Below are 27,500 nucleotides of genomic sequence, written 5' to 3' on the forward strand. Positions count from 1 at the left end.
ATAATAACTATGTTTCATGTATACAAATGCAACAATAAATTACAAAACACCCCCTCAGTAGTAAATGGAATAACGCATGCGCACAGCAGAACAGTGTGGTTTAAAAAAAAAATCTGAGCACCTGTCCCAAGGATGAAACAAAACTACCCCAGCAGTGCTGACAAGTGGAAAAAGCTCAACATGAAGGGAAAAGGGGTTGAAAAATCCCCCTGAATTAACTTTTTAATAACATAAGTGGCAGAACCAGAAAAGGGTCGTCGGCAGAGCACGTGCTGAGGTATGTTCCATTACCAATCAGCTTGTAAAGCGTGGGCTAGAATGGCTGGTGTGGCGGCGATTGTAGCGCTGACCTGACAGTGTGGATAGTGCTGGAATGGCTTGCGTGGTGGTGATGGCAGCACGGAATGGCTTTGATTGGTAATGCAATGTGTGTCTTGTAATGTAACGTGTGCATGGTGCTCTGTAGCAAAGTGCGGGGAAAGAGACCGATTAAGAGGGATGGGGCGAGGGATTAGTAGGGATAGAAATTTTATAGAGGGCAGAATTAAAAGGGGAATTGAACCTACTAAGCACACACACACAACACATTTCCATGTCCTGATATGAGGGGATGGCTAACCTAACAAAACAACATTGCTATGGAAATATCTAAACGAGGGATCGGCTGTCAGAAGATGAGATGTCAGAAGAACATGCGGGCCCACTGGCTCATGTGTTGAATGTGACACCCCAGGGTGTTTCCACAACCACAACAGTATCTATCTTTTTATAATATAGTGTGTATATGTCTGTCGCCTTCATAAGGACGACTTGAGGAGGGTTTTAAAGGCCAATCTTTTACAATGATGCTGTTCATGACGGTCTATTTTTCAGGATAAAAGAAAACTCGAAAACCATCTTCCATAAAAGAGTTATTACATTTCTTCTATTGGAATTATAGACGGTGACTTGCAAACCGAGCCTCAAGGATGGTGTACGTTCGTGAATTTTTAAAAATAATTAATAAATATAAGGCGCGGGGAGGTGAAATTCGCTGCACGTGATGTGCTTTTGAACAACACTCGCATATTTACTAGAAATATTTTGCGAAGAGAATTAATGTGATAAATAAGTTTTTGACCTCAACACAGTCAATAAAGCAACTGATCGAATTAAATAAAACATGCCTTACAAAGCTGGAGATCTATTCTTGGTCATTAAAGTTAATTTACCCATGGTTTTACCCAACACATTACAAATGTAAGTTTATAACAAGTTCAAATAAATTTACTGTGATTATGTATTGTGACATATATTTATTTACACTTTATGGAAGTTGAATATGATTATTTCAAAAATAACTTTTTTATATAAATTGCTTTGATGTCATCTTTCATTCATGAAAGAAAGGTACCTTTTGATTACAATATATGCAGGGGAAAGAAAATAGCCATGGATAATGCATGTTGATCTCACCATGTACTGTAAATAAAAATTCAAACGATATTTGTACGATTAACTCAACAAAATACGACTAATACAAAATTAATAACGATGAACAATATTTGTACGATTGGTAACTCCAACAGAATGAAGAGTCTGTAGAAGATTGTAAGAAATTACTGCACTGCATTTTAGTGGCTTTTCTTTGAAAGCACAAACAGCTTCACATGCACTTTCCCAATGAACAATACACTTGAGGACCGGGACTTGGAATGCCAAGGACTCAGATTTGAAAGGGGGTAAAACAACACTGAAACATTCGATAAAAGCAGCCTGATACTTTGCCCAACTTGGTTTTCAATTTATTTTTTTCTCGATATTACTACATCTGTAAAAGCCACTTGGCTTAATAAAATAACTCTAACCATCATTTTTATGGGCTTTTATACTTGTGATTGTATAAAAGCACCAATGAAATATTATTTGTGGCAATGCATGCGACTGAACCCATTGACTTACTGTGTATTATATTTGCATCGCGTTTCAACCAATCACATGGGCCAGCAGAATGTAACGCGTGCGATCGAGTGGTGCTCCACTGTACGCACACACGCATGCACAACAATCCACTGATTAAAATGAATATACTTAAGATTTGTAGGCATTCAAAATAATCCTCTCTCCAAGACAATTACGCTCAAAATGAATTCCGTAAAGGGACGTTTGACATATACAGTATGAGCTGCAAATTAGTATGAGAGAGATTAGTTTATTAGTATGAGAGTATGAGATAGTAATTAGTATGAGAAACAGTATCAGATTAAGGATTCGTCACTCCTTAGGTGTCATTTCCCTGGTCTCTGTTTATGCTCCGACTGAGGCGAGTGATCTCACCGAGAAGGATGCATTCTACGCCACACTCGAGTCTGTGGCTGATCAGTGCCCCAGACGAGATACACTTCTAGTCTTGGGGGATTTCAATGCATCGACTGGAACTGATAGGGACGGTTATGAGGTGTGTGTTGGTCCCCATGGGTCAGGAACTATGAACCAGAATAGCACTAAGTTCCTTGATTTTGCAAGAAGGACTTAGGGTGGCTGGTTCATGGTTTCAGCGCCCACAAGCTCATCGCTGGACTTGGTATTCCAACGCTGGCGGTGTGGCAAAGGAGATTGACCATGTCCTCATTGACGGTCGTTGGAGGATGATCCAGAACTGCAGGGTCTACCGGAGTGCTCAGTTCCTCAATACTGACCACAGGCTTGTTGCAGCAACTCTAAAGCTGCACCTTAAATCCTGGAGAATGGTACCATCCCAGCTGAGACTGGATGTTGCCAAGCTCAGGGATGAGAGAGTAGCTGAGGAGTTTGCGAACAGGCCGAGTGGACACTTGGGGGGTCTGGGTGCTTTGGGGGGTCCTGAAGAGTTGTGGAGCGCTTCAAGACCACCGTCCTTGATGTTGCCGGTGGATGCCTTGGAGCTCACTGCAGGGCAAAGAAGAATTTTGTCTCTCAATGGACACTGGATACCATTGACCAGAGTTGCAGGGCCAGGCTGAATGGCAGAGCTGAGCTGTTCAGGGAGCTGAGGCGTAAAACTGTACGTGCACTGAGGGTGGACAAGGAGGCCTATGTGTGAGGAATCTGTGAGGGGGTAGAGCATCACCTGTGGACAGGTGATTCTCGTCCCGCTTACAGGGGAATTCGCGGATTACGTTCATCCAAGCCCATCCCTCGGAGCACTACAGTTCGAGCAGAGAGTGGTAGGCTCTTGACAGAGGAGTCTGAAGTGAAGGCCCGCTGGGCCGGTTACTTTGAGCGGTTGTACCAGGCTGATCCCCCAACTGTCGAGTTGGACGTCAAGGGTGTAACAATCCCTGTTGCTGACCCTCGAATCAACTGTGGTCCACCTACGCTTGTGGAAACACGGGCTGCGGTGAACCAGTTGAAACGGGGCAAAGCTCCAGGGATCTGTGGCATCCATGCCGAACTTCTCAAGGCTGGTGGGAATGCTGCACTCGTGTCGTTGCATGCAGTTTTGTGCTCTGCCTGGAACACAGGCATCATCCCAACTGACTGGAAGAGGGGCCTTGTTGTCCCTCTCTGGAAAGGGAAGGGTGATCGCCAAGACTGCAACAACTACCGAGGGGTGACGCTGCTCTCAGTGCCGGGCAAGGTCTTTGCTCGGATAATTCTCGATAGGGTTCGCCACCATCTGCTTGAGCACCAGCGTCCAGAGCAGTCAGGCTTTACACCAAAGAGGTCAACGATTGACCGTATCCTTGCACTTCGTGTCCTCACCGAACGCAGACGAGAGTTTCGGCAGGGGCTGCTTGCAGCCTATGTTGATCTCTGTAAAGCGTTCGATTCAGTGAATCTGGATGTCCTCTGGAGGATTCTTGGTCTTCGTGGGGTGCCACCAAAACTGATCGATCTGATGTCTGAACTCTACTCTGGTACTGAGAGTGCTGTGAAGTGTGGTGGTACCATCTCTGACTTATTTCCAGTTGTTACTGGAGTTCGTCAGGGATGTGTACTTGCCCCCACACTTTTCAGCACTTGTATGGACTGGATTCTAGGGAGGATGTCGGAGAGATCAAGTTGCGGTGCGTCATTTGGGAATGTCAAGATCTCGGACCTTGACTTTGCAAATGATGCAGTCATCTTTGCGGAGACTTTAGACATCCTCTTGGGGGCCCTCGAGGTGCTGAATGAGGAGTCGGAGCCGTTGGGATTACGGATTTCTTGGGTCAAAACTAAGATCCAGGCTTTCGGTGACATATTGGATGCTGCTGTCCTGTCTGTGTCTATTTGTGGTGAGGATGTTGAGGTCGTGGAGAGATTCACTTACCTTGGCAGTGATATTCATGTCTCTGCTGGCTGCGAGTCAGAGGTCAATAGACGTCTGGGTCGGGCCTGGGGAGTCATGGATTCACTGGATCATGGGGTGTGGCGCTGCCGGTACCTGTGCGGGAGGACGAAAGTCCGAGTCTTCAGGTCCTTGGTACTTCCAGTCTTGCTCTATGGGTGCGAGACTTGGACTCTGACCAAGGATCTGAGACGGAGACTTAATTCCTTTGGTACCAGGTCTCTTCGGAGAATCCTTGGCTATCGCTGGTCGGATTTTGTGTCCAACGAGCGGTTGCTGAGAGAGACTCGGATGAGATTTGTTACCTGCATAGTCCGTGAGCGTCAGTTGCGGCTGTATGGACATGTGGCTCGTTTTCCTGACTCTGATCCTGCTCACCAGATTCTCTCAGCGAGGGAGTCTCATGAGTGGAGGAGGCCAGTGGGTCGACCACGTGCCTCATGGTTGCAACAGGTTGACCATCATCTCAAGGAGATGGGGATGGGCCTGGCATCTGCCTGGGGGATGGCCAGACGGAGGACCCTGGAGTACCGGCGGAAAGTGGACGCAGCGACGTGCTGTTCTGGCACATGCTCCCATACCTGACCTGACCTGCACATTACAAAGGGAATATATTAAATTAGGGATTATTCAGCCAATCAGTGCTGCCACTCAGCTGAGCACCCCCCCCCCCAAACTGTGCTCTTTCACCCTCATTTAATACTGTATTTGAACAAAGGTTTTCAGTGCATCACAAGAAGACATAAAATCAGCAACTTCAAGAGCCCAAGACTGTTCAGGCTTCACTCACTCTGCTCCTCATTCAACTTCCTCTATCAGTGACATTTAACCTTCTCCATAATGTTTCATGGATAAGAAGCATTTATTCTTCCTCCATTTCAATGCAGGATATTCATGAACCATGTACAAGTTTAAAAGTGGGATGGCCTGTTTAGCATTCCCAATTGGAATCCATAGCTTATGATGCTGGAATCTTCAATTCAAACCCCATAGTCTGTGTTGATTAGAGATACTGATTCGACAAGGGAAATTGGAATGATCCAAGCTATATAACCACAATGCATTATATATGCACATAAGTACTACGCATATTTTCACTTCATATATGTGACCAGGTCATTAAAGTTAATTTATTCGGTCATTAAAGAATATTTATCGCTTTATCTCTTCAATCCAAGTCTTAAAACAGCTGTTCACCCCCATCTAATATCTTCCCCCATCCAAAATCTTTATCTTTTTTACCCCCATTAATCCACCCCAAACCCACCTTCAAATTCCCTGTTTTCCTTCCTGAAAGACCCTGTAGTACCATCTTGTTTACCCCATGTAGACCGCACCATCCCTATCCCTTCCATAGATCTCCTAATGTCTCTGCTCCCTACTGTTTTGTGTTTCCCTCTCCCACCCTCTTGTCTCCTGCTCCCATTGTTATACGCTCTGTGTTAGCTCATATACGAGCCTCGACATTGCATACAAAAAAAAAAAACCCGGGTAAGTTTTATTTTTGGGAGCAATAGAGGAAGTGGTCTGTTGCCGATACACCGCTCAAATAAAAGGAGATGTCAGAAGAACATGTTGCACGCTTGGAACATGATCGCCTGCAAGGTGGGTTCTCTGCTATCTATAATTCCAGCAGTGTGTCTGTGCGTGTGTCTGTGCGTGTGCGTGTGTCTGTGCGTGTGCGTGTGCCTGTGCGTGTGCCTGTGCGTGTGTCTGTGCGTGTGCGTGTGCGTGTGCGTGTGCCTGTGCGTGTGCCTGTGCGTGTGCCTGTGCGTGTGCCTGTGCGTGTGCCTGTGCGTGTGCCTGTGCGTGTGCCTGTGCGTGTGCGTGTGCCTGTGCGTGTGCCTGTGTCTGTGTCTGTGCGTGTGCCTGTGTCTGTGCGTGTGCCTGTGCCTGTGCGTGTGCGTGTGCGTGTGTCTGTGCGTGTGCCTGTGCCTGTGCCTGTGCGTGTGTCTGTGCCTGTGCCTGTGCCTGTGCCTGTGCCTGTGCCTGTGCCTGTGCCTGTGCCTGTGCCTGTGCGTGTGCCTGTGTCTGTGCGTGTGCCTGTGTCTGTGCGTGTGCCTGTGTCTGTGCGTGTGCGTGTGCCTGTGTCTGTGCCTGTGCCTGTGCCTGTGCGTGTGCCTGTGCGTGTGCCTGTGTCTGTGCGTGTGCGTGTGCCTGTGTCTGTGCGTGTGCCTGTGTCTGTGCGTGTGCCTGTGTCTGTGCGTGTGCCTGTGCGTGTGCGTGTGCGTGTGCCTGTGCCTGTGCCTGTGCCTGTGCCTGTGCGTGTGCCTGTGCCTGTGCGTGTGCCTGTGCCTGTGCCTGTGCGTGTGCCTGTGTCTGTGCGTGTGCCTGTGTCTGTGCGTGTGCCTGTGCCTGTGCCTGTGTCTGTGCGTGTGCCTGTGTCTGTGCGTGTGCCTGTGTCTGTGTCTGTGCGTGTGCCTGTGTCTGTGCGTGTGCCTGTGTCTGTGCGTGTGCCTGTGTCTGTGTCTGTGCGTGTGCCTGTGTCTGTGTCTGTGCGTGTGTCTGTGTCTGTGCGTGTGCCTGTGCGTGTGCCTGTGCGTGTGCCTGTGCCTGTGCCTGTGCCTGTGCCTGTGCCTGTGCGTGTGCCTGTGCCTGTGCGTGTGCCTGTGTCTGTGTCTGTGCGTGTGCCTGTGTCTGTGTCTGTGCGTGTGCCTGTGTCTGTGTCTGTGCGTGTGCCTGTGTCTGTGTCTGTGCGTGTGCCTGTGTCTGTGTCTGTGCGTGTGCCTGTGTCTGTGCGTGTGCCTGTGTCTGTGCGTGTGCGTGTGCGTGTGCCTGTGCCTGTGCCTGTGCGTGTGCGTGTGCCTGTGCCTGTGCGTGTGCCTGTGTCTGTGCGTGTGCCTGTGTCTGTGCGTGTGCCTGTGTCTGTGCGTGTGCCTGTGTCTGTGCGTGTGCCTGTGTCTGTGCGTGTGCCTGTGTCTGTGCGTGTGCCTGTGTCTGTGCGTGTGCCTGTGTCTGTGCGTGTGCCTGTGTCTGTGCGTGTGCCTGTGTCTGTGCGTGTGCCTGTGTCTGTGCGTGTGCCTGTGTCTGTGCGTGTGCCTGTGTCTGTGCGTGTGCCTGTGTCTGTGCGTGTGCCTGTGTCTGTGCGTGTGCCTGTGTCTGTGCGTGTGCCTGTGTCTGTGCGTGTGCCTGTGTCTGTGCGTGTGCCTGTGTCTGTGCGTGTGCCTGTGTCTGTGCGTGTGCCTGTGTCTGTGCGTGTGCCTGTGTCTGTGCGTGTGCCTGTGTCTGTGCCTGTGCGTGTGCGTGTGCCTGTGCCTGTGCCTGTGCGTGTGCCTGTGCCTGTGCCTGTGCGTGTGCCTGTGCCTGTGCCTGTGCGTGTGCCTGTGTCTGTGCGTGTGCCCGTGTCTGTGCGTGTGCGTGTGCCTGTGTCTGTGCCTGTGCGTGTGCCTGTGCGTGTGCCTGTGTCTGTGCGTGTGTCTGTGCGTGTGTCTGTGCGTGTGCCTGTGCGTGTGTCTGTGACCGCCGTTTCTCGACAACCACTGGTCCGATCTAATTGAAACTTACCAGGTATATTGCTGGGGACCTGAGGATGTGCCTTTTCAAGGTTTGATATTAATCGGACAAGTGCTTCCCAAGTTATGGCCATTTATTTACCAAACCAATGACAAGACACGTTGTTGCGTGGGCGTGGCCGATGGGGGAAGTTCAGCCGCGTTCCCCATTACGGGTTACAACGTGCGGGCTACCGGAGAGTGATGACTTTGTGTATTCTAATAATTTCTCGATTTCTTATGCGCATTTATAGATAAACACAATGCCGCAAGTTATGATCGTTTTCAAATTAGACGATGCATAAATTTCGGTAACATCCGAGTGCTGGTGTGCTCCGAACCAGGAAGTAAATTTTTTTCTCTCTTCTCTTCTCTTTTTGTTTTTCCTTGCAATGACATTGCAAAAAGGCAAAATACGTTGGCGCTAATTGAATAATTGGCCATTAAAACCTAAATTGCGAACCATCGTAACTGTGATATGCGAACTTCCGCGCCACGCACGTACGGGCACGCGAGAGCTAAGAAATGGCCTGTGTTTTTGGTGTTTGTTGCTCGTGGTTGGAATATTTATTTATTCTTTTTTTTTATGAGCACGTACTAGTGGTACTAATAATCATAAAGATAATACCATGAGCCCACTGGCAGCTCCTGTAGGGAGTGGATGCTTCTAGTGGTTTTAATGGATTTTATCTTGGGGTCTTAGAGTCCTGAGTTTGAGCCGCGTTGTCTACTGAATTAACACCGGGGGGGGGCTTGACTCAGCCTGTCATCCTTTTGAGGTTGGCGAAATGAGTACCAATGTACTGGTATAGGGGCACAGCGTCAGCGGCATAGCCACGCCCCAACAAAATGATAGCTACCCGGCAGCCAAACTGCTGCCATATGCAAGAAGACGAAGAATGGAATTTATTGGTTCACGAGTCAGTAAGTGACCACTATATTCGTTATGGGTGTGTCTGTCTGTCTGTCTGTCCTGAGCATAGCTCCATGGGTTTTGATCCGATCCTGATAAAATTTGGGTGGGAGGTTTATATCATGATTTAATTGTGTTTTCCGGAGAATGGGCGTGCTGCGCCCATTATGGGCAGATCCACGCCCAAAAAACATGTGTTTTTAGGGAGTAGCTCTGCCCATTATGGGCAGAGCCACGCCCAAAAAACATGTGTTTTTAGGGAGTAGCCGATTTCAAGTTACATATTCTCCAAGGGGGTTTGTCGAATCATCTGGCAGGGATTTCGGTATTTGGTTAGCCCAATGGCACCTACATAGCCCCACGGAGCTCGATTTTTCATTTTCGTCCCAAGGTCAAGGTCACAAGGTCACGAACTTAGAAAATGTCAAAAAAAATCAATAAATTGGGCATCGAACTCCTAGGGTTTTCAACTGTTTCGAATGAAAGTTGGCATGCAAGTAGTGCTCTTCGAGTACTACAACTTTCATCATTTAGGTTTTTCCCGATTCCCGCCAGTTTGCCCGTGGCGTCCCCTCGAAGGTCAAAAAATAAAAACGGCGAACCGTGTACTTTGCTCTTGAACCATCGCCGTCTCCAGACTTGTATCATACTAAAATGGTTAGAATTATACACCGTGAAGGATTGAAGATGCTGACGTGTTTTTATTCTCTTATGCTGCCAACAAAGACCTCCAGTTTTGTACTGGAATTAGCAACTATGTTTTTGATGGATTTTGTTTGGTATGGCATTCGCACATCATGAGGCAATTGTCATGCGACTTTCCGATTCAGCCGCATTACATGAGGTAGTTTCTGGCCACACTATCATCAATGAAATGGTCCAAAACAAAACTCTGTGAGTTCACAAAAGTTGTATGAAAATGGAAACAAACAAACAAGCAGTCATAGACTGGTACTTACGAAATCGTCAATTTGACCTCTGACCTTGTCTAATAAAAGCTGTCTCCAGAGAAGGTAGCGACGCAAACCAGAAGTTTCTACGATGATTCTGTACCAAACCATCAAAAATCGAATGTTTTGGATGTTTGACCTCACTGTGACCTTGACCTTTGACCGATTTTGACCAAAATCTAATCAGCGCGAGCCATCACACTCCTGAATCACATGGTGTAATTTGACATTGGGAGCATCTTCCGTTCTCGAGTTATCATTTTTTGGATGTTTGACCTCACTGTGACCTTGACCTTTGACCGATTTTGACCAAAATCTATTCAGCACTAGCCATCACCCTCCTGAATCACGTGGTGTAATTTGACATTGGCAGCTTCTTCCGTTCTCGAGTTATCGTCCCTACAAACAAACAAACAAACAAACAAACAAGCAGTCATAGACTGGTACTTACGAAATAGTCAACTTGACCTCTGACCTTGTCGAATAAAAGCCGTCTCTTGAGAAGGTAGCAACACAAACCAGAAGTTTCTACGATGATTCTGTACCAAACCATCAAAAATCGAATGTTTTGGATGTTTGACCTCACTGTGACCTTGACCTTTGACCGATTTTGACCAAAATCTAATCAGCACTAGCCACCACCCTCCTGAAGCACATGGTGTAATTTGACATTGGAAGCTTCTTCCGTTCTCGAGTTATCATTTTTTGGATGTTTGACCTCACTGTGACCTTGACCTTTGACCGATTTTGACCAAAATTTAATCAGCACTAGCCATCACCCTCCTGAATCACGTGGTGTAATTTGACATTGGTAGCTTCTTCCGTTCTCGAGTTATCTGTACCAAACCATCAAAAATCGAATATTTGACCTCACCGTGACCTTGACCTTTGACCGATTTTGACCAAAATCTAATCAGCACTAGCCATTACCCTCGTGAATCACGTGATGTAATTTGACATTGGAAGCTTCTTCCGTTCTCGAGTTATCATTTTTTGGATGTTTGACCTCACTGTGACCTTGACCTTTGACCGATTTTGACCAAAATCTAATCAGCACTAGCCATCACCCTCCTGAATCACATGGCGTAATTTGACATTGGTAGCTTCTTCCGTTCTCGAGTTATCGTGCCTACAAACAAATAAACAAACAAACAAGCAGTCATAGACTGGTACTTACGAAATCGTCAACTTGACCTCTGACCTTGTCTAATAAAAGCTGTCTCTCGAGAAGGTAGCGACGCAAACCAGAAGTTTCTACGATGATTCTGTATCAAACCATCAAAAATCGTAACGTCGACCGAAGCAAAAATCTCCATTTCTCCACGCAATTATACCTTAACGTAACTTAACGACGCGTCTGCTCGAGCGCACTGCATTATGGGACGACCCGTGACGCGTCGAGTGAAATATTTTTTATACAATCTTAAAACATCGCCAAAACATCCGATTTTTACCAGAATTTCGACAACCGAGTTTTAAGCGTCCTTAGCGATCACAAAAACCGAAGCCAAAATTAAAATCGAAGTTAAAACGAACTCGTAACGTCGAGCGAAGCAAAAATACTCCATTTCTCAACATGAATTTACGGAATTATGGTTGACCTCACTGTGACCTTGACCTTTGACCGATTTTGACCAAAATCTAATCAGCACTAGCCATCACCCTCCTGAATCACGTGGTGTAATTTGACATTGGTAGCTTCTTCCGTTCTCGAGTTATCGTGCCTACAAACAAACAAACAAACAAACGGAAGTCATCAATATACTTACGAAATTTTTAGATTTCGTAAGTAACAAACAGAAACGAAGTCATCAATATACTTCCGAAATCTTTAGATTTCGTAAGTAACAAACAAACAAACAGAAACGGAAGGCATCAATATAGTTACGAAATCTTTAGATTTCGTAAGTAACAAACAAACAAACAAACAAGCAGTCATAGACTGGTACTTACGAAGTCGTCAACTTGACCTCTGACCTTGTCTAATAAAAGCTGTCTCTCGAGAAGGTAGCGACGCAAACCAGAAGTTTCTACGATGATTCTGTACCAAACTATCAAAAATCGAATGTTTTGGATGTTTGACCTCACGGTGACCTTGACCTTTGACCGATTTTGATCAAAATCTAATCAGCGCTCACCACCACCCTCCTGAATCACGTGGTGTAATTTGACATTGGTAGCTTCTTTCCTTCTCGAGTTATCATTTTTTGGGTGTTTGACCTCACTGTGACCTTGACCTTTGACCGATTTTGACCAAAATCTAATCAGCACTTGCCATCACCCTCCTGAATCACGTGGTGTAATTTGACATTGGCAGCTTCTTCCGTTCTCGAGTTATCGTGCCTACAAACAAACAAAAAACAGAAACGGAAGTCATCGATACACTTACGAAATCTTTAGATTTCGTAAGTAACAAACAAACAAACAGAACGCAAGGCATCAATATACTTACGAAATCTTTAGAAATCTTTAGAAAAAAAAAAATGAAAAAAATCTTTAGATTTCGTCAGTAACAAATAAACCAATGTCACCCGCAGGGTGACCCGCATCTTGCCAAAAGGTGACCACGTGTGACTTATTTAAGGTCACACTGAGGTGAACAGAGCTGCTATTCACCAGGAGCGACTCCTTGAGGAATATCTGTCTACGAGAGATTCCGATGAGAATCGTTCTACAGAGTAACCATGAAAAATATGCGTTTGCCTCATAACGTCACCAAATGACGTCATAATGTCTCAAGCTTGACATATCTAGAAAGCACTCATCGAGGTGTTCAATTTGAGGTACTACACGATATGGTTCCTAACACTTGAAAATTTGACCTTGGGGTCAAATATGCTTGACCTTAGGCGCTAACCATGAAGGTCAAGGCCAATAGCCACCAAAAATTAATCAGCTGAGCACCAGCCCATGAACTATATTCCCATGAAGTTTTAAGACGATCCGATCAAAATTACTCAAAAAATAAGGGTTTCGTCGACTCCCCTGATTTGCGACAAAGTGACCTTGACTTTTGACCTTGACCTTCAAAATTTTATGCGCTGAAAGGGACCTCTATAGGCCTCTGATATGCGAAGTTACAAAAATTTCCAATGTTAACTGTGCTCTGCAGAATTTTTTTATATGTGATTACAGACAAACAAACAAAAAAAATAAAAAATAAAAAAAAACATACAAGCTGACTAACATATGTTGCAAAAACTTTGTTTTGGCAAGATAACAAACAAACAGAAACGGAAGTCATCAATAGCCATGCGCCGCTTAACGACGTTCCGGGCAACGATGGATCGCATATACGACGGGTCTGCCATCTCTGAAAAAAAAAAAATGAAAAAAAAATGGAGCTGAAAAATTCCTATCGCAGAGTGATGTAGCCTCGTATAAAAATAGCACATACAATTATGTACACTCTACAGAACACAATACCTCCAAATGATAATAAACGACAGTGTGGCCCTGTAAAAATGCGATCGTTGAGGTCCATAAAATGTCATCGCGAAAAAAACAGCATCGTGCGAAATCGGGATTCAAGGAAATCGGCTTTCAAACTGAAGCAATGTTTCCACGTTTACCTTCTTGCAAGTAAATTACCTTTAAATTGAAGAATTCCACGAATAAATCGTTGTTGTTCGTCAATTAAAACAATTTTTTTTTGTGAAGCTTTTTATGTTGTTAAAACAATCACAATTGACAGGTGCTCGTTTATTCATTTGTAAATTATAATATCGATGCAATAATTACGTATTTATAAAATCCAAACGCTATTTATTCACCTTTTGAAAATCGATGTGAGAGGAGGTTGAAAGCTGCTGCGAACAACACTGATGGCCGTCATGAACTGCACAAAGGTAAATCTAACGTGTCTTCTGTCTCTTGGATGTGTGTTACAATTGCCGACAGTATTCAGTACAGTAACATGCTGTTCAGGTTAGTATCCGAGGAGCAATAGGCTACACCATGTTGCTTGGGTGTCTGTTTGTGTAAGTACGATGTTCGAAAACGAAAATGAAAAAAAAAATGATATTCGCACAATGACGCGTTTCTCAGAACGTAACCCCATCGTTAAGTGGCGCATGACTGTACTTACGAAATCTTTAGATTTTGTAAGTAACAAACAAACAAAAAAAAAATCAACAATGAAATATCAGAAAAGTGGTTTTGGTATGAGTGGGAGGGAAGGAGGGTAAGATAAAAGTCAAAGCAACCTCTCACCAATTCTCACAACACAAGGTCTTTGTATATTTTCAAGATTGGGCGATTACATTGAAAAGCTTGTGACTCTCACCAGACGATTTAGGTCCGTTTGTCTGTTTGTCCGCACAGAACGTGAGTAGGTGTATTAATTACATTATACCAATTAAGACTTTCGACGCCGTTAGACATTTACATCCTGAGACCCCGAAGACACAATATACCTTCAGACCCCTTGAGACCATCAAGACCCCCCAATACCCTCAAGAACCCTTAGACCCTGTCAGACCCCCTGAAGACCCCTTTCAAAACCCCTTTGACCTTTAAACCCTTTTTAACTAACATTTTAAGGCCGTTTAGAGTTTCGACAATTTAGACTGTTTCAACCTTAATTTTTCAGCAAACAAATCAGGAATAAACACCCTTTAGACCCCTTCAACCTAGTAAGACCCTTACACATTTACAACTCGACCATTTAGACCTTTCATTAGAAATAAATGACATTTGGTTCAATACATCCTTCCATTTATTTGCCAAACAAAACAAGTCCTGGCGAGGGTCTGCAATCTCTGATTGCTTTTTATAGTTTATATTAAAAACCTTTTACGACATAAAGTTTGAGAAGCATATAGTGGCAATTCGTTTCAAAGTCCATCAGAGAACTAAAAGAAAGTTGCTCCCAGTGTACTGCTGCTGTATTTGTGCATGCTGTATGCTGCCTGCGCATTAAGTTGGTTATCACACTCTCAATCTATATCCAGTACACACCATCAGTTAAGTGAAAACATTATTATTTCATATAAAATCATGGTCAAGATGAACATTCCCAGAGTAAATTGTTTAGTGGTCTGCTTGTCTATATTAACAAATTTACTGTGTATTGCAAGTAATGTGACATGTGATGCATTTGAGATGTGCGATTTCAAAAACTCACAACATGTTCCTTGGATTGTGGTCCATCACAGAATTGTTCAGGTAAAACCTTTTGAAGTAAATGCAAGCGATACCCTACGGACAGAGAGTAAATATTTCAAACTGCACAATATTCTCTCATTCAACCTCAGCTACCCATCTACAATAACAAGGCAGCGGTTAGAAAGGGTAAGGGGACGACGGATGTGATGTTTGCGCTGAGACAGCTGGTGGAGAAGAGGTTGGAGGTGCTAAGTGAGATGGCATTCAGATATGTGGACCTGGAGAAGGCCAATGGCTGACGGGGGTCTTTCCACAACCGCAGCAGCCCCAAGAGAGATGGTGATGGCGAAACTAAGATGGATGGGAGTGCCAGAAGCAGAAATTAGGTTGGTAGAAGGGATGTACAAGGGAACAAAGGGGAGATGTTTAGTTGGTCCTGGGATGTCTGAGGAATTTAACGTGAACATTGGTTTGAGGTAGGCAAGCGCTCTCAGCCCACTCATGTTTATCATGGTGAGGGAGCTGGTAAGCAGGAAGGTGAGCTTGAGGGGTAGTATTGGGGGGATGCTGTATGTGGACGATCTGGCTGTCATGGTGGAGAGTAGGTGGGAGATGCATGAAGTACTGGGGGAGTGGAAGGAGGCATTTGAGAAACATGGGCTGATGATGAGTATGGAGAAGACTGAGGTGAAGTGGGTTTGGCAGCAGAGAAAATAAATGAATATCAGGTTAGAGGGGAAGGAGATCAGGCAGGGAAATAGGTTTGAGTATCTGGGAGGAACAGTGAGCGGGGATGGCAAGTCTGAGGCAGAGGTGCGCAGGAGGATTCAGGTGGGTGCGAATGCGTGGAGGGTGTAATGGCAGACAAAGATATCAAGAAAATTGAAAGGGAAGGTTCTCATGTCGTGTGTAAAAGCTGGCCTAACTTTATGGTCTGGACAGTGTGGCACTGACAGAGAGACAACAACAGAGGCTGTAGGTTTTCTGAGAATAACTGGGTCAGGAGGATTACGTGAATGAAGAGGGTGGATAAGAGGAGGATGGATGAACTGAGGGAGGAGATTGGTGTGCAGACGAGTTTGACGGGGAGTTTGGTGAAATGCTGAGATAGGCAGAATGCTTGGTGTGGATGAGGGAAGAGAGAAGGGCAAAGAGAGCGGATAGTTTAAGTAGCAAGGTAGAAGGAAAAAAGGTCGACCGTGTTTGAGATGGGAGGATTGTGTGAGGAGGGATATCCGTAAGATAGAGGTGGTTGGAGAGTGGAAATAGTTGGTTGAGGAAAGATTGAGGTGGAGGAGTATTGTGGCCATGGCAGGGCAAAAGCTTGGTGGCATCAGACCTCAACCCTGATAACAGGGAAGAGGAGGAAGAGAAGATTTATAGTGTGATGTATACACATGTACTGTATATATATATATATATATATATATATATATATATATATATATATATATATATATATATATATATATATGATGTATATACTATATAATCTTCCAATTAATTTTCTCCCCACTAAGAAAACAATAATCTCTTATCAATGATCTCTCCCAACAATCAAAAAATAAAAAAAGAAGAAAGCAGCATTTGAAATGAATGTGTCGATGGATATGTCTCTGCCCACATTATATGTCAACCTACTGTTGCACTTTATCTCAATTAAAGGTCACATGAGGGGGAGAGAGAAAAGACACAAGTACGTATAACAGCGACAACATCAGATGCTTTGAACTCGAGTTATGGTCTGCAAAATGATTTTCAAAAGGCACATGACCTTTGAACTGTTGAATCTAAAATTGATCCAGTTCATAATTGTATTACAATCCATACTTGTGCCAAGCTTGGTTGAAATTCCTTCATTGGTTGACAAGTTATGGCTTCAGCTGCGGAAGCATAAAAAGGAGAGAGATTGAAGCAAACAAACAAACCAGGAATAACAAAAAAAAAAACACTAACCTGCACTGATCGGGGCATAGATGGCTTGAATGAATTGCAAAACTCCTGCAGGCGGCGCTGGTAGTGCTGAATGAGCAACTGCTCGTCTCTTCTGGAGAGCAACTGACTCTCATCAACTGAAGTCTGCAGGCACAGATGGACAGCAAGAATACTAGATGTGGGGAGATAATGATGCAGAAGAGGTCAAATGATGGAGATGGTGGAGTTCGTTGTTGAATGAAAGGTGTGACAAATTACAAGTTAATAAAACTCAAAACCACTTGAACAGTGCAAACAGCTTGTTGATTTACTTCAACTCGAAATCTAACCATCTTCATAGTTAGTGACTATTATGTGGACTTGCACTTGGGAGGCTGAGGGCTTATTGGATGTTCCTGGACGCTTATTGGACATTCCTGGACAGTCTTTCTTTATTATTTATACATTGACTGCTTTTGACATTTGCATATGGTACATGCTTGAGAGCCTCATTGGTATGCATTGCTGTCTGCACTGTCGCTGATGATTCGCCAATAAGTGATGAAACCTGTCTGGCAGCTGAGGGTGTGTGTAGCATTGGGATTCTCATGTGTGTACTATTTATGTCTTTAAAGCTGTGGAGGAACTCTGAGAAGGGTTTGATATAGCATAGCGCTTACCTTGTAGAAGCCTTCTTGGTTGCATTACATAGCAGTTTCGGCTCGAGGAGCATGGGAGGTGTGAAAAAAAAAAATATATATATATATATAATAAAAATATATATTATTCCGAGCCACCTGGGTTTAGTTGATTAGGTGAGAACTGATTGGCTATTCCCTCCATTCACAGGTGAGAGATGTGGGTGAGTCTTTCTTTTGTGCATATAAATACATCTATATTCCAAACTCAATTGGGAACTACTTCCCTTACAATAGGGAATGAGCTTCTGAACTTCCTCGATTGGAACCGAGTTATCAGCTAGTTGTAATACTACTGGTAAGGCCCCGTAGAACTCCTTTTATTTGGGTGATGTATAAGCAACGAAGCGCTGCCTCACATGCTCCGGGAATTTTATGCTTCCTGCTCACAATCCAGCATTGATTTTAGTCATCCACATACTTATTGGAAAAATAATGTTATGAATTTGTTTTATGTTCCCAGTGATCACATGTTGAAGTGAAAATAAAGGATAAATTGTAAAATCAAAAGATCGATGATAGTGAATGAAAGTGACAACGAGGGGGGGGGGGGATGTTTCATACATCTCACTTAAACAAATGTTGCAAATTAGTGTTCTATGGGCATCGCCTTTGTTTATGCTTTGTGATGGTGAATAATAGTGAGAATCAGTAAAAGAAAAAAAGGAAATAAATAAAAAGATATATATTTCAGTGGTGGATAGAGGGGGGGAAGGGGGTGGGGGGCCTCTGTTGATTAAATTTTTAGGTATAGTCGATGTTTGTTGTAATGAATAATAAACGGTTTTGTTTACTGAGCAAAAATAGTCCATTTTAAGTTCAAAAAAAAAAATTCCTGGGAGCTCCTGCATTAACCCTCCAAATGTCACTCTGGATCTGCCCCCGAGTTTATACAATCTCACGACAAACAACATTGTGAGTTTGTCAGCCTACAACATGTTCAGTCCCTCTCCTTATCCGGAATTCATTCTGATTGGCAAAGATTCGCAGATCGAGTGGGTCTCCTACTCAACTCGGTGCAATGTATAGCTGTCTGTGTGTAACACTGGTGGGAAGCAGGACTCCAACCGCCGCAGGCTCTGACCCTGGCTTGTGTTGATCGTCATCACAAAGGCCGGCCTGACAGGAAACTGTCATAGAGTTGGAAGGGAATATCCGCATCAGATGGAGAAAGAATAATTCTTGAAATAAGGAGAATAGACCCAACTCGCTCACCACCGAGCATCTGTGACGCAAGAAGATGCTCAGTGACCATGGTTAAGATATACCGTGTTCTGTTACAGTGGCCATTGTGAGGATTGAGATTTTGCAACAGCAAGATGGGAGTGTTAACCGTCAGTGACATCTCGTGTGATGGCACAACTGAAAGATTTCTTGAGTTAAGAAATGCAGGTGGATAAAGGGCGGATAGGTTTTGATCAGCCAAAGAATCGACAATTTTGACGATGAAAGGGTCACCCGGCAGGCGGTCAATGATATTACTGTTGAGAAGATCAACTATGTTATTCATTGTGGGGAAAAAATAAAATAAAATAAAACAAAAATCGCACATTAAGCCAACCACCCAGAATTTGTATGACTGGACGGTTCTTCAAGTCTGGCTTACACATGGTTGATGACGTCATCTTCCGAGTTTACACAAAGAGCAGGTGGTAATGCAATTTCCCCAGTAAATTAGTTACAGCTTGTTAGCAGTTACAAGAAAATAAGGCCAGTCACTTTGCTGATGGAAATACCAGTCTTTGCTGTGATGGCTAATCAATAGGGCAAGAAGATAAAGCATTCCTGGAAGTGCAGGGATAACCAGCATCACAAGTTGGCGTTTGCAGTTTCGCCACGTGTGCCCATGTACTCATAAAAAAATAAAATTAACATTTTTCCATCACAAACCTTCCCGGGAGTTCTCTGAATCCACCATCATTCAATTTATTGAAATCCGTTCATCCGTTGTCAAGTTATAACATGACAAACAAAGACAGACAGACAGACAGACAGAGACAGACACGGCACCTTTTATAATGTAGATGAGTACTGTGACGTCCACGGGACTTGAACAGTCCCGCCAACGTAGAATGAGCCGAAACGATGGAGGCAGTTTATTTATTTATAACCCAAACATGGCGGTTCTAATCGCTCTACCGCAAACGGGACGAGGGAGGTGGCACGAGTCACTTTTCACTGAGTTGATGATGTTTATTTGTTTTTATTATTAACCATAAATAACAAGACTCGGCAAGAAAAGGGATCCGGGGCGATTCGACGGGATGGTGTGGGATCGGGCGTGGGGAAAAACACAGACAATTCCAATGAATATACAATTCTCAAACCCTCGAAGGCGCCAAGTACACACACACACACACACACACACACACACACACACACACACACACACACACACACACACACACACACACACACACACACACACACACACACACACACACACACACACATACACACACACACACACACACACACACAACGTAGCTACTTCTGGTGGTCAGGCTGGACCGTGGTGTGGACGCAACCGTCCCTGAATCAGCGTCGGACGAGCTGGCCTTGCTCTCGTCAGGGGCGGCAGGAGAAACCGTGGTGCTGTCGACCTCCTGGTCCTGGCCCAAGTCCGCTCACAGCCGCCAGCGAACCAGTTCTGGCGCCAAATTGCGAGCAGGAGAGGGAGGCAGGTCCGCCCGCCGTTCGACCCCGTACTCCGAGTCAGCAGAACCCCAGAGCCAACCAAGGTGAGGCACGAGGCTCAGCAAGGCTCCAAGACACGATGAAGAACAGGATCGAATCAGCACAACAACAAGTACGCTCTCCGCGCAACAGCCTCCACACCAAAAAAACACGATCTTTTTTTGTCCCGATCTTCTTCCTCTTTTTTTTCGACCCCGAACAGAACCTTTTTATCCTCCCGTCCTCGTCACTTCCAATCGAGCCGTTTTACTGGCCCACCGCCGTCGCCTTCCGCCAATCGTGATCACGGGGCGGAGCCATCCGCTGCACTGTCCCGTGACGTCACGGCCAGCCTCCAGGGACCACTAAAAGGGGTTTACGCAGACATACTTACCCTATCCCGTGTCCCTATCTAATTACGTGACAATTATCATTTCCCCCTTGAAGAAATGAACATCCACGAGACAACTTATCACCACTGAATTGCTACCTATTACATCGAGATCCTGGTAAACTCGAACAGCATGGCATACCTAATTAAACATCCTAATTACCCTTTGAATGCATACCCCCCCACCCCCTCAAACGTAACAGTACCATTGATTCTCATTGAGTCATGAATAATACACCACTTTAATCCAGCAACTTTACAGTCATAACAAAAGGACTTCAGCGTTATATTTATAGTTGAGATGTAATTATTATCATTAATATTACAAGTTATTATTTTATTAAGAAAATTATATTACTGGATTAAGAAACCTAGGCCAATTTGTCTGAAGTATCCGGAAGGTGAGGCCGAAAGAAAGATGCCCAAGGTCTATACGTAGTGTGTCGTTGGAAGGCACGTGATCCCTATCCTTTCGATATTTCATGATCATTTTAACAATCGCTTTGTTTGCGTTTCACACTGAACAGAAAATGCAAAGGTAGGGCATGGCGATTGTGAATGACAGTTTCGACAATGTGGTCAGGCTAAATTGCATGAAAATACAAATGGCGGATATTGCAGTCAGCCGTACTCTGCCGTCATGACGTTGCAGGCGTAATGTGATGGACAGACAGACACAGAAAACTGCCACTACTTTAATATACAGTGTAGATTTACAATATGAAACAATAATACAAAAAACACACAATATATATATATATATATATATATATATATATATATATATATATATATATATATATACATATATATATATACATATATATATATATATACATATACATATATATATACATATATGCGCACACACACGCACACACACGCACACACACGCGCGCACACACACACACACACACACAGTAACTCACCCTCACACACACGCACACTAACACACACACATACACACACACACACTCACACACACACACACACACACACACACACACACACACACACACACACACACACACACACACACACACACACTAGTCAAAATTTGCAAATGCGTTAAATTGCCTTCATGGAATTTGGTACGTTATAATTTTCCCTCTTTTTTTGGATACCTTTGCCCAGTGTTGAATATTCTATTCCCACTACGTAGTTACATATCGTAGGACACGTCCGTAATAAAGTGTGCGGCATCGAAATTCATCGTTTGTCCGATTTTACATATCTTGTTCCGAAAAACGTTGATTCCGATGCACGAGTTTGGTGACGTCCACGTAGAACGCATTTGCATACCCCTAGTAGCCGTACTCGCATACGTCTATTGGAATATTAATCGCCTTTCCCCCAGAGAATATGTTCAGAATCCTTTCTTCTGCAACACGTTTCACCGGAAAGATTGACGAATTGCTCGTACGGAGCGATGTTTCCTCGGTTTACGTGCGTAATATGTGTCCGTCAAAGTTTCACGGGGGAGCATAAATGATGATAAGCTTGACTATTTAGCTGCATTGTAATAAAGATATCAATTAGATGAAGTGTGTTCAAAAAGTATCCAACCTTAATTTTTCGTGCGTAAACAAATGAAGCTAGGGAGGCGTGGTTTGGTGCATGTATGTAGGTGATCCTAATTCGTATGCGTGAATATTTTCCAGGGCCCGTCCGGCGTGCAATCGGCCACGAAACTGAAATCGCGACACGTCGCCCACCGGAACGGACAATTCAGTCGTGACCCTCCGGGAACTACCACCAGGAGCCAGTCACGGGTTTAACCTCACCAATTTGCCCACCCGCCAAAAAAAGCCAATTGCCCAGCCGCGCAGGATAGGGTTGCTCGCCAAATTCGACCTACCTAAGTACCTGCGCGAGTGGTCGACCGGGCGATCGTACCTCGCCACAGGTCGACTTCGGACACGAACCGCTAAAGCGGCTCGTTCCGTGCTGCAGGGATAACCGAGCGGAGTTATCGTCGACCTCGACGGTTCAGATTACTTATCTTACACTAAACCATGGCCCAGGATCAATGGACTCCGCAAAGAGAAAAACAAGTCACAACCACTGCAGGTGACAGGGAACGTGACCGGCTGCTCACTCGCAGTCGAAAGCCTCCCCCTTTGAAATGGACGCAGCGAACACAACGGCGCACGAGCTGCACAAATGCAGTCTCCATGCCAGCCCAAGTAGCACATGCATCGAACACAACGGATGGATGGGTGGATGGATGAATGAATGGATGAACGCAAACACGCTGCACGGGCCGCCAATGCAGGCCTGTGTTGTAGCTGCCAACAGGGCAGTCCTTGCAAACTGCGTGACGATCCTGGCGCATATGGCAATGAACAAGGGGGGGGGGGGGAAATGCAAAACAGAACGGAGGCAAAAGATGACGAGGGCAGTAGGCATGGATGGAAAAAGCAGGCAGGCAAGGCATGGCATGACAAGGCCGCTGTAGCAAACACAGCCGGCCGATGAACCGGCCGGCACAGGCCTTGTAGCGAACACAGCCGGCAGACGGTCGACGGGCACAGGCCTTGAAGAACAGCTGCAGAAGATCCGGCCGGTACAGGCCTCGCAGCAAAACAACAGCCAGCAGATGAAGTTGGCCGGCACAGGCCTTGAAGTAACACAGCCAGCAGATGAAGTTGGCTGGCACCTTGCCTTGAAATGGAGGTTGGTGAAGGGAGTGCAGTGGTGCTGGCCACTCGGAAGGCAGGCTCGGACCGACCTACTGTCTCCCTCCCCACCTATCGCTTTTGCCTGTCTCTGTCCATACCCACCCCCTTTATGTCTCTGTTCGGCTACCCTATCCTGTCACCTAGCCTACTCACAACCCCTACGTTCCCTTCCCGGAGGGGAATAAGGGAGAGCTAGCGTCCTGTGTCGAAACCCAACTCAAGCCTCAGGATGGCCTCCTCAGAGTTCAGCAATCTTTACCCAAAGTGGGTCCAGCGGCCCACAACAAGAGCGAAGGGATGGATGGTGCGGAGGGGTACACTTCCTATCTACCCTAACCATTAACTCTTAAACGACCCCGGGGCTTTCACCAAGTGCCTCTCGCTTAATCTATCGGTTCTAACAACCAGGATTCCCGTCGCCTGTGTTGGTGTCCTCACAATTTTGGGCCATGCCCCCCAATTTTCCTTCCGTGCCTTCACACGGTCTCATGGCTGGGACGCGTGGCTCCCTTGGCAGGCACTACCCTCTGCCGATTCTCCAGCTATGGCACCCCCGAGCACTACACTGCCTCCGAGCCTAGCAGCTCCCTAAACACCGGGGAGTGCCCTCCATGGCGATTCCCCTGAAACGCTCACGTGGCAGGCTGGCTTCCCGGGCCCCTTTCCGAGGGTCACCCGTTACCACGACATTGCCCACGCGGCTAATGGCGCCCCGGGCCCCCGCATCAAGTGGGTGCACTCGTGCCCACTACGCTATCCCGGCCCCGCATGGGCCCTTGGCCTACCACGGCCAACGAGCCCGGTGCACGGGTTACCCACTCAGCGATACTCACCTTTCGCAGCCACGCTCCCAGCCCGTCAACAGGGCTCCTGCACCCCTCCAAACGGGTTTCGAGCCTACTTCCCCACCAACAACAAAACGACCTCCATTTTACAATTTAACTAACCCCTAATTCGCTCTCCACTGACTCCGGGGTCCCTTGGGCGGGAATCAGTCCTCCCCCCAATCACTCATCACACCATGCATTCCACATTCGCTCCATACACACAGGCCCACTGGCCTCACTCACTCAACATGTACAGTTTCCTTTCGGCACACACCGCTGAATCCTGACATCCTGCTCACTATATCCCCTAACTTCCTCATGCTCCCTCGTCGTCCCATACACTACAGCACATTCCTTTTAACACTACGTAGCTAAGCTACGTCCCCTCTACACATCCACAGTCTGTCACTGTCCTCTCAGTCCTCAACAATCATTTCCCCTCCTAAATCTCAACTAAAATCCCTCCAAATAATTCATTCCACGGGCTCCATGAGGACTTACCCCTGCCCCATGAAGCCGGTCTCGCTTTGCTAACCCTTCCCCCTAGCTAGTGCCATCCTGTGCCCTGGGCCAAGGGGTCTTCCCACCCCTTGCCCGGGAATCCTGTTCACCTGAAGCGAGGCTTGCTTTTGTTCATCGAGCAGCACCAGCGTGGCAACTCGCAGCTTTTTTTTTCTCTCATCGAGCAGCACCAGCGTGGCAACTCGCAACCTGCGCTCTTTTACGTGACGTCATGGCAGCTGTTCACACACCTCGTCCCTCTTCGACGGTACCATCCGGCAGAGATTCACCCTCCTGCCGGATTCCAACCATACAGGCAGCCATGACGCTACTCTGCGCATTAAAAAACAAGCCCCGCGTCTTGAGGGGTTCCCCACGCGAACACATGTGCTCTGCCCGTTGGAGCTTCACACACCCGCCCGCGTGGAGAACCCATCCGGTCCAAATCCGTAATCCTACCTAACCTTTAACCTTTGTCCGTCGGCGGGATCGGCAACATCCACCGCTGGCGTTTCCGGACCGGGTTTCACTCCCGCAAGCGCGCACGTGGCGGCCTCGTGCGTAGCATGGCACGAACCTCGCGCTCGCCGCCGTGTAAACTCGGCACCGTCCCCATTACAGCTACGGCCGCTACCCGGCCCTTGTCCCTCTGTCGCCGCCGTCGTCTCCATTCGACCCACGCACACCTGCGTGTCACGACGCTCACACACCATTCCATTACATTCACACCGGGAGACGCGGCTGCGGGCTCCCGCATGCCCACCGTCATCTCCCTCACATACAGCGCCCTTACACATGCTCTCTCTTGCACTCGGCTGTTCACCCACGCCCACCATACCACTCACACACGCGGTGACACTCACGCGCGGTGTCTCACTCATACACGGGCTTCCACTCACACCCAGAGTGCTGGGAGGCACGCACTCCGGCCCACTCGCAACCACACCACTCACACACGGGGGCGCACTCACACCTTTCGCCACACACACCAGGGCAATCACACTGGGGAATCGGGTCACCTCTCGGGCCCCCGGGGCCTCCATACCCCCCAAGCTGCACGTGCACCCGTTCGCAGCACTCGCCCCCTCGAACTCGCTTGACACGACCGAACCCACCTGGTCGTGATCAGCTTCAAGGGAGAAGAGTGTCTCCCTCTGTTCCCGAAGGAGGCCATCCAGCTGCTCGCACCGGGTCCCTAAACAGTCCGCCAGCTCCCCCTCATGGTCCTCCACTACCTCAATGTGTGTGTGCTCGTCCTTAACCCCGTCTTTATCGTGCAGTCTCTCCTCTATTTTTTCTATCTCTCGCGTCTCTATTTGCGTTTCTGTCACCTCATGTCTATTAGTTTCTTCCTGGATCTTCGTCTCTGTTTCCTCCTTCGTTCCATTTAATTCCTTCTCAATTCGGTCTATCTCCGTGTCTCTGGCAATACTTCTACCTCCTTCGTTGTCTCTGTTACTTCGCTCGTCTCCATTTTCAGGGTTTGCCCTAATCGTTGTTTCATCCGACGAGTGATGTCAATCAAGTCCTGCACCACCAACGTTCCTCCCTGTGGTGGCCACACATCCCACATTATTGCGCTGTTCCATTTCCTCGCTCCTTTTGAGTCGTTCATCCTCTCAGAGCTTTTTGAGTTGTTCGTTCTCTTTCCGGAGTTTTTCGATCTCTGTGGACTCAAATTTTGCTCTCCCCTCGAGCTGGTAAATTTCAAACTCGTATAATTTTTGTTTTCTCTCCCACTGTTCCTCATGCTTTTCAGCCTCCAATCTCATCATTTCTTTCACTTGGCTTAGTTCTTTTTCCTGTTTCGTTCGTTGTTCTTTCATTATTTCTGCGTACTTCCCCCTTGCTTTCTTTTTAAATTGTTCTTGTCTTTCTTTTGAAATTTCTTTCACCCCCTGTCCCTCATTCTCCAACCTCAAAGTTTCCTTCAATTGGTTAAACTCAAATTCATGTTCTTGTTGTTTTCTATTCCACTGTTCCTCCCGTTCTTCCTTCTCCAATCTCGTTGTCTCCTTCAATTGACTGAGTTCTCCTTCCTGCTTCATTCCTTGCTCCTTCACTTTCTCCTCGTACTCCAACCTATTTTTTTCCTTTTGTCGTTCAGTTTCAAATTCATACTCTTTCAGTTTTCTATTCCACTGTCTTTCTTGTTCCTCATTCTGCAATCTCGTTATTTCCTTCAATTTCCTAATTTCCTTCTCCTGTCTCATTTGTTCTTCCTTCATTACTCTTCCTTTAATCTGGCCTTCGCTTCCAGCTGTACAGTGTGGATCTGTACAGTGTGGTTCCTTAACGTTTCATTCTCTGCTGTCGTTCTTTCTTCTTTCATCATCCTCAACTCGTTTTGTAATTCTCTCTCTTTGTTTTGGTGTTTCTGTAACTCAGAAGCTTTCTTTTCCAATTCCTTTCTCATCTCCGCACACTCCGACTTTGCTTTGGCTTCTAATTGTTCAATCTGCTCAGTGTGGTCCCTTAACGTTTCACTCTCTGTCTCCGTTCTTTCCTCTTTCAACACTCTCAGTTCGTTTTGTAATCCCCTCTCTTTGGCTTTGTGCTCCAGTATCTCATCAACTTTTTTCCATTTTTCCTCTCTCTGTTCATCCCTTTCCTTGCACATCTCATCCCTTTTCTTTCTCATCTCCACATACTCCAACTTTGCTTTTTCCCTTTGTTGTTCCTGATATTTCTGTTCTCTTTTTACCTTCTCTTCTAGTTTTCCCTGCCATCTCTTATTTCTTTCTATTGCTCTTTCCAGGCTTTCTTTGTCCTGATTGCCTGATCTTACCTCTTTCTTTAGTTGCTCTACTTCCAAATTGTGTTTCCGTTTTTGCTCTTCTAACTTGTTTTTCCATTCTTCCTCCAATTGTTTCTGAAGCCCGCCGATGTCCGCCTGCCTCGCCTGCCATGCTCATGTGGTTTGAAACGGTTGTTGGGAGCGCTTGCCTCGGGTCGTGCCATTCGCCGCGCTATAAATAGCCGCTCGCTCCGTGCTGCGCTGAGGTGCGATCATGCCGCCATTATGTGATTCAGTTTGCCGGTAAAGTCCGTGCTCAGAATA

The 27,500-nt window shown here is 46.1% G+C and overlaps 1 protein-coding gene across 4 annotated transcripts in view; it reads right to left on the reverse strand.

The window, feature by feature from the left end:
- Positions 1-27,500, reverse strand: part of CCNH (cyclin H) — a 112,177-nt gene that overhangs the window by 67,249 nt on the left and 17,428 nt on the right. For all 4 annotated transcript variants that reach the window (XM_085877244.1, XM_085877242.1, XM_085877245.1 and 1 more), the window contains 2 exons: positions 16,708-16,830; positions 14,771-14,844 (listed from right to left, as the gene is read on the reverse strand). In XM_085877244.1, the coding sequence (XP_085733370.1) occupies positions 14,771-14,844; positions 16,708-16,830 (197 nt within the window). The remainder of the gene's footprint in view (positions 1-14,770; positions 14,845-16,707; positions 16,831-27,500) is intronic.

Source organism: Eptatretus burgeri, chromosome 4 (assembly GCF_056783735.1).
Source record: "Eptatretus burgeri isolate ZD-2024b chromosome 4, Ebu_testis_v1, whole genome shotgun sequence".
NCBI lineage: Eukaryota > Metazoa > Chordata > Myxini > Myxiniformes > Myxinidae > Eptatretus > Eptatretus burgeri.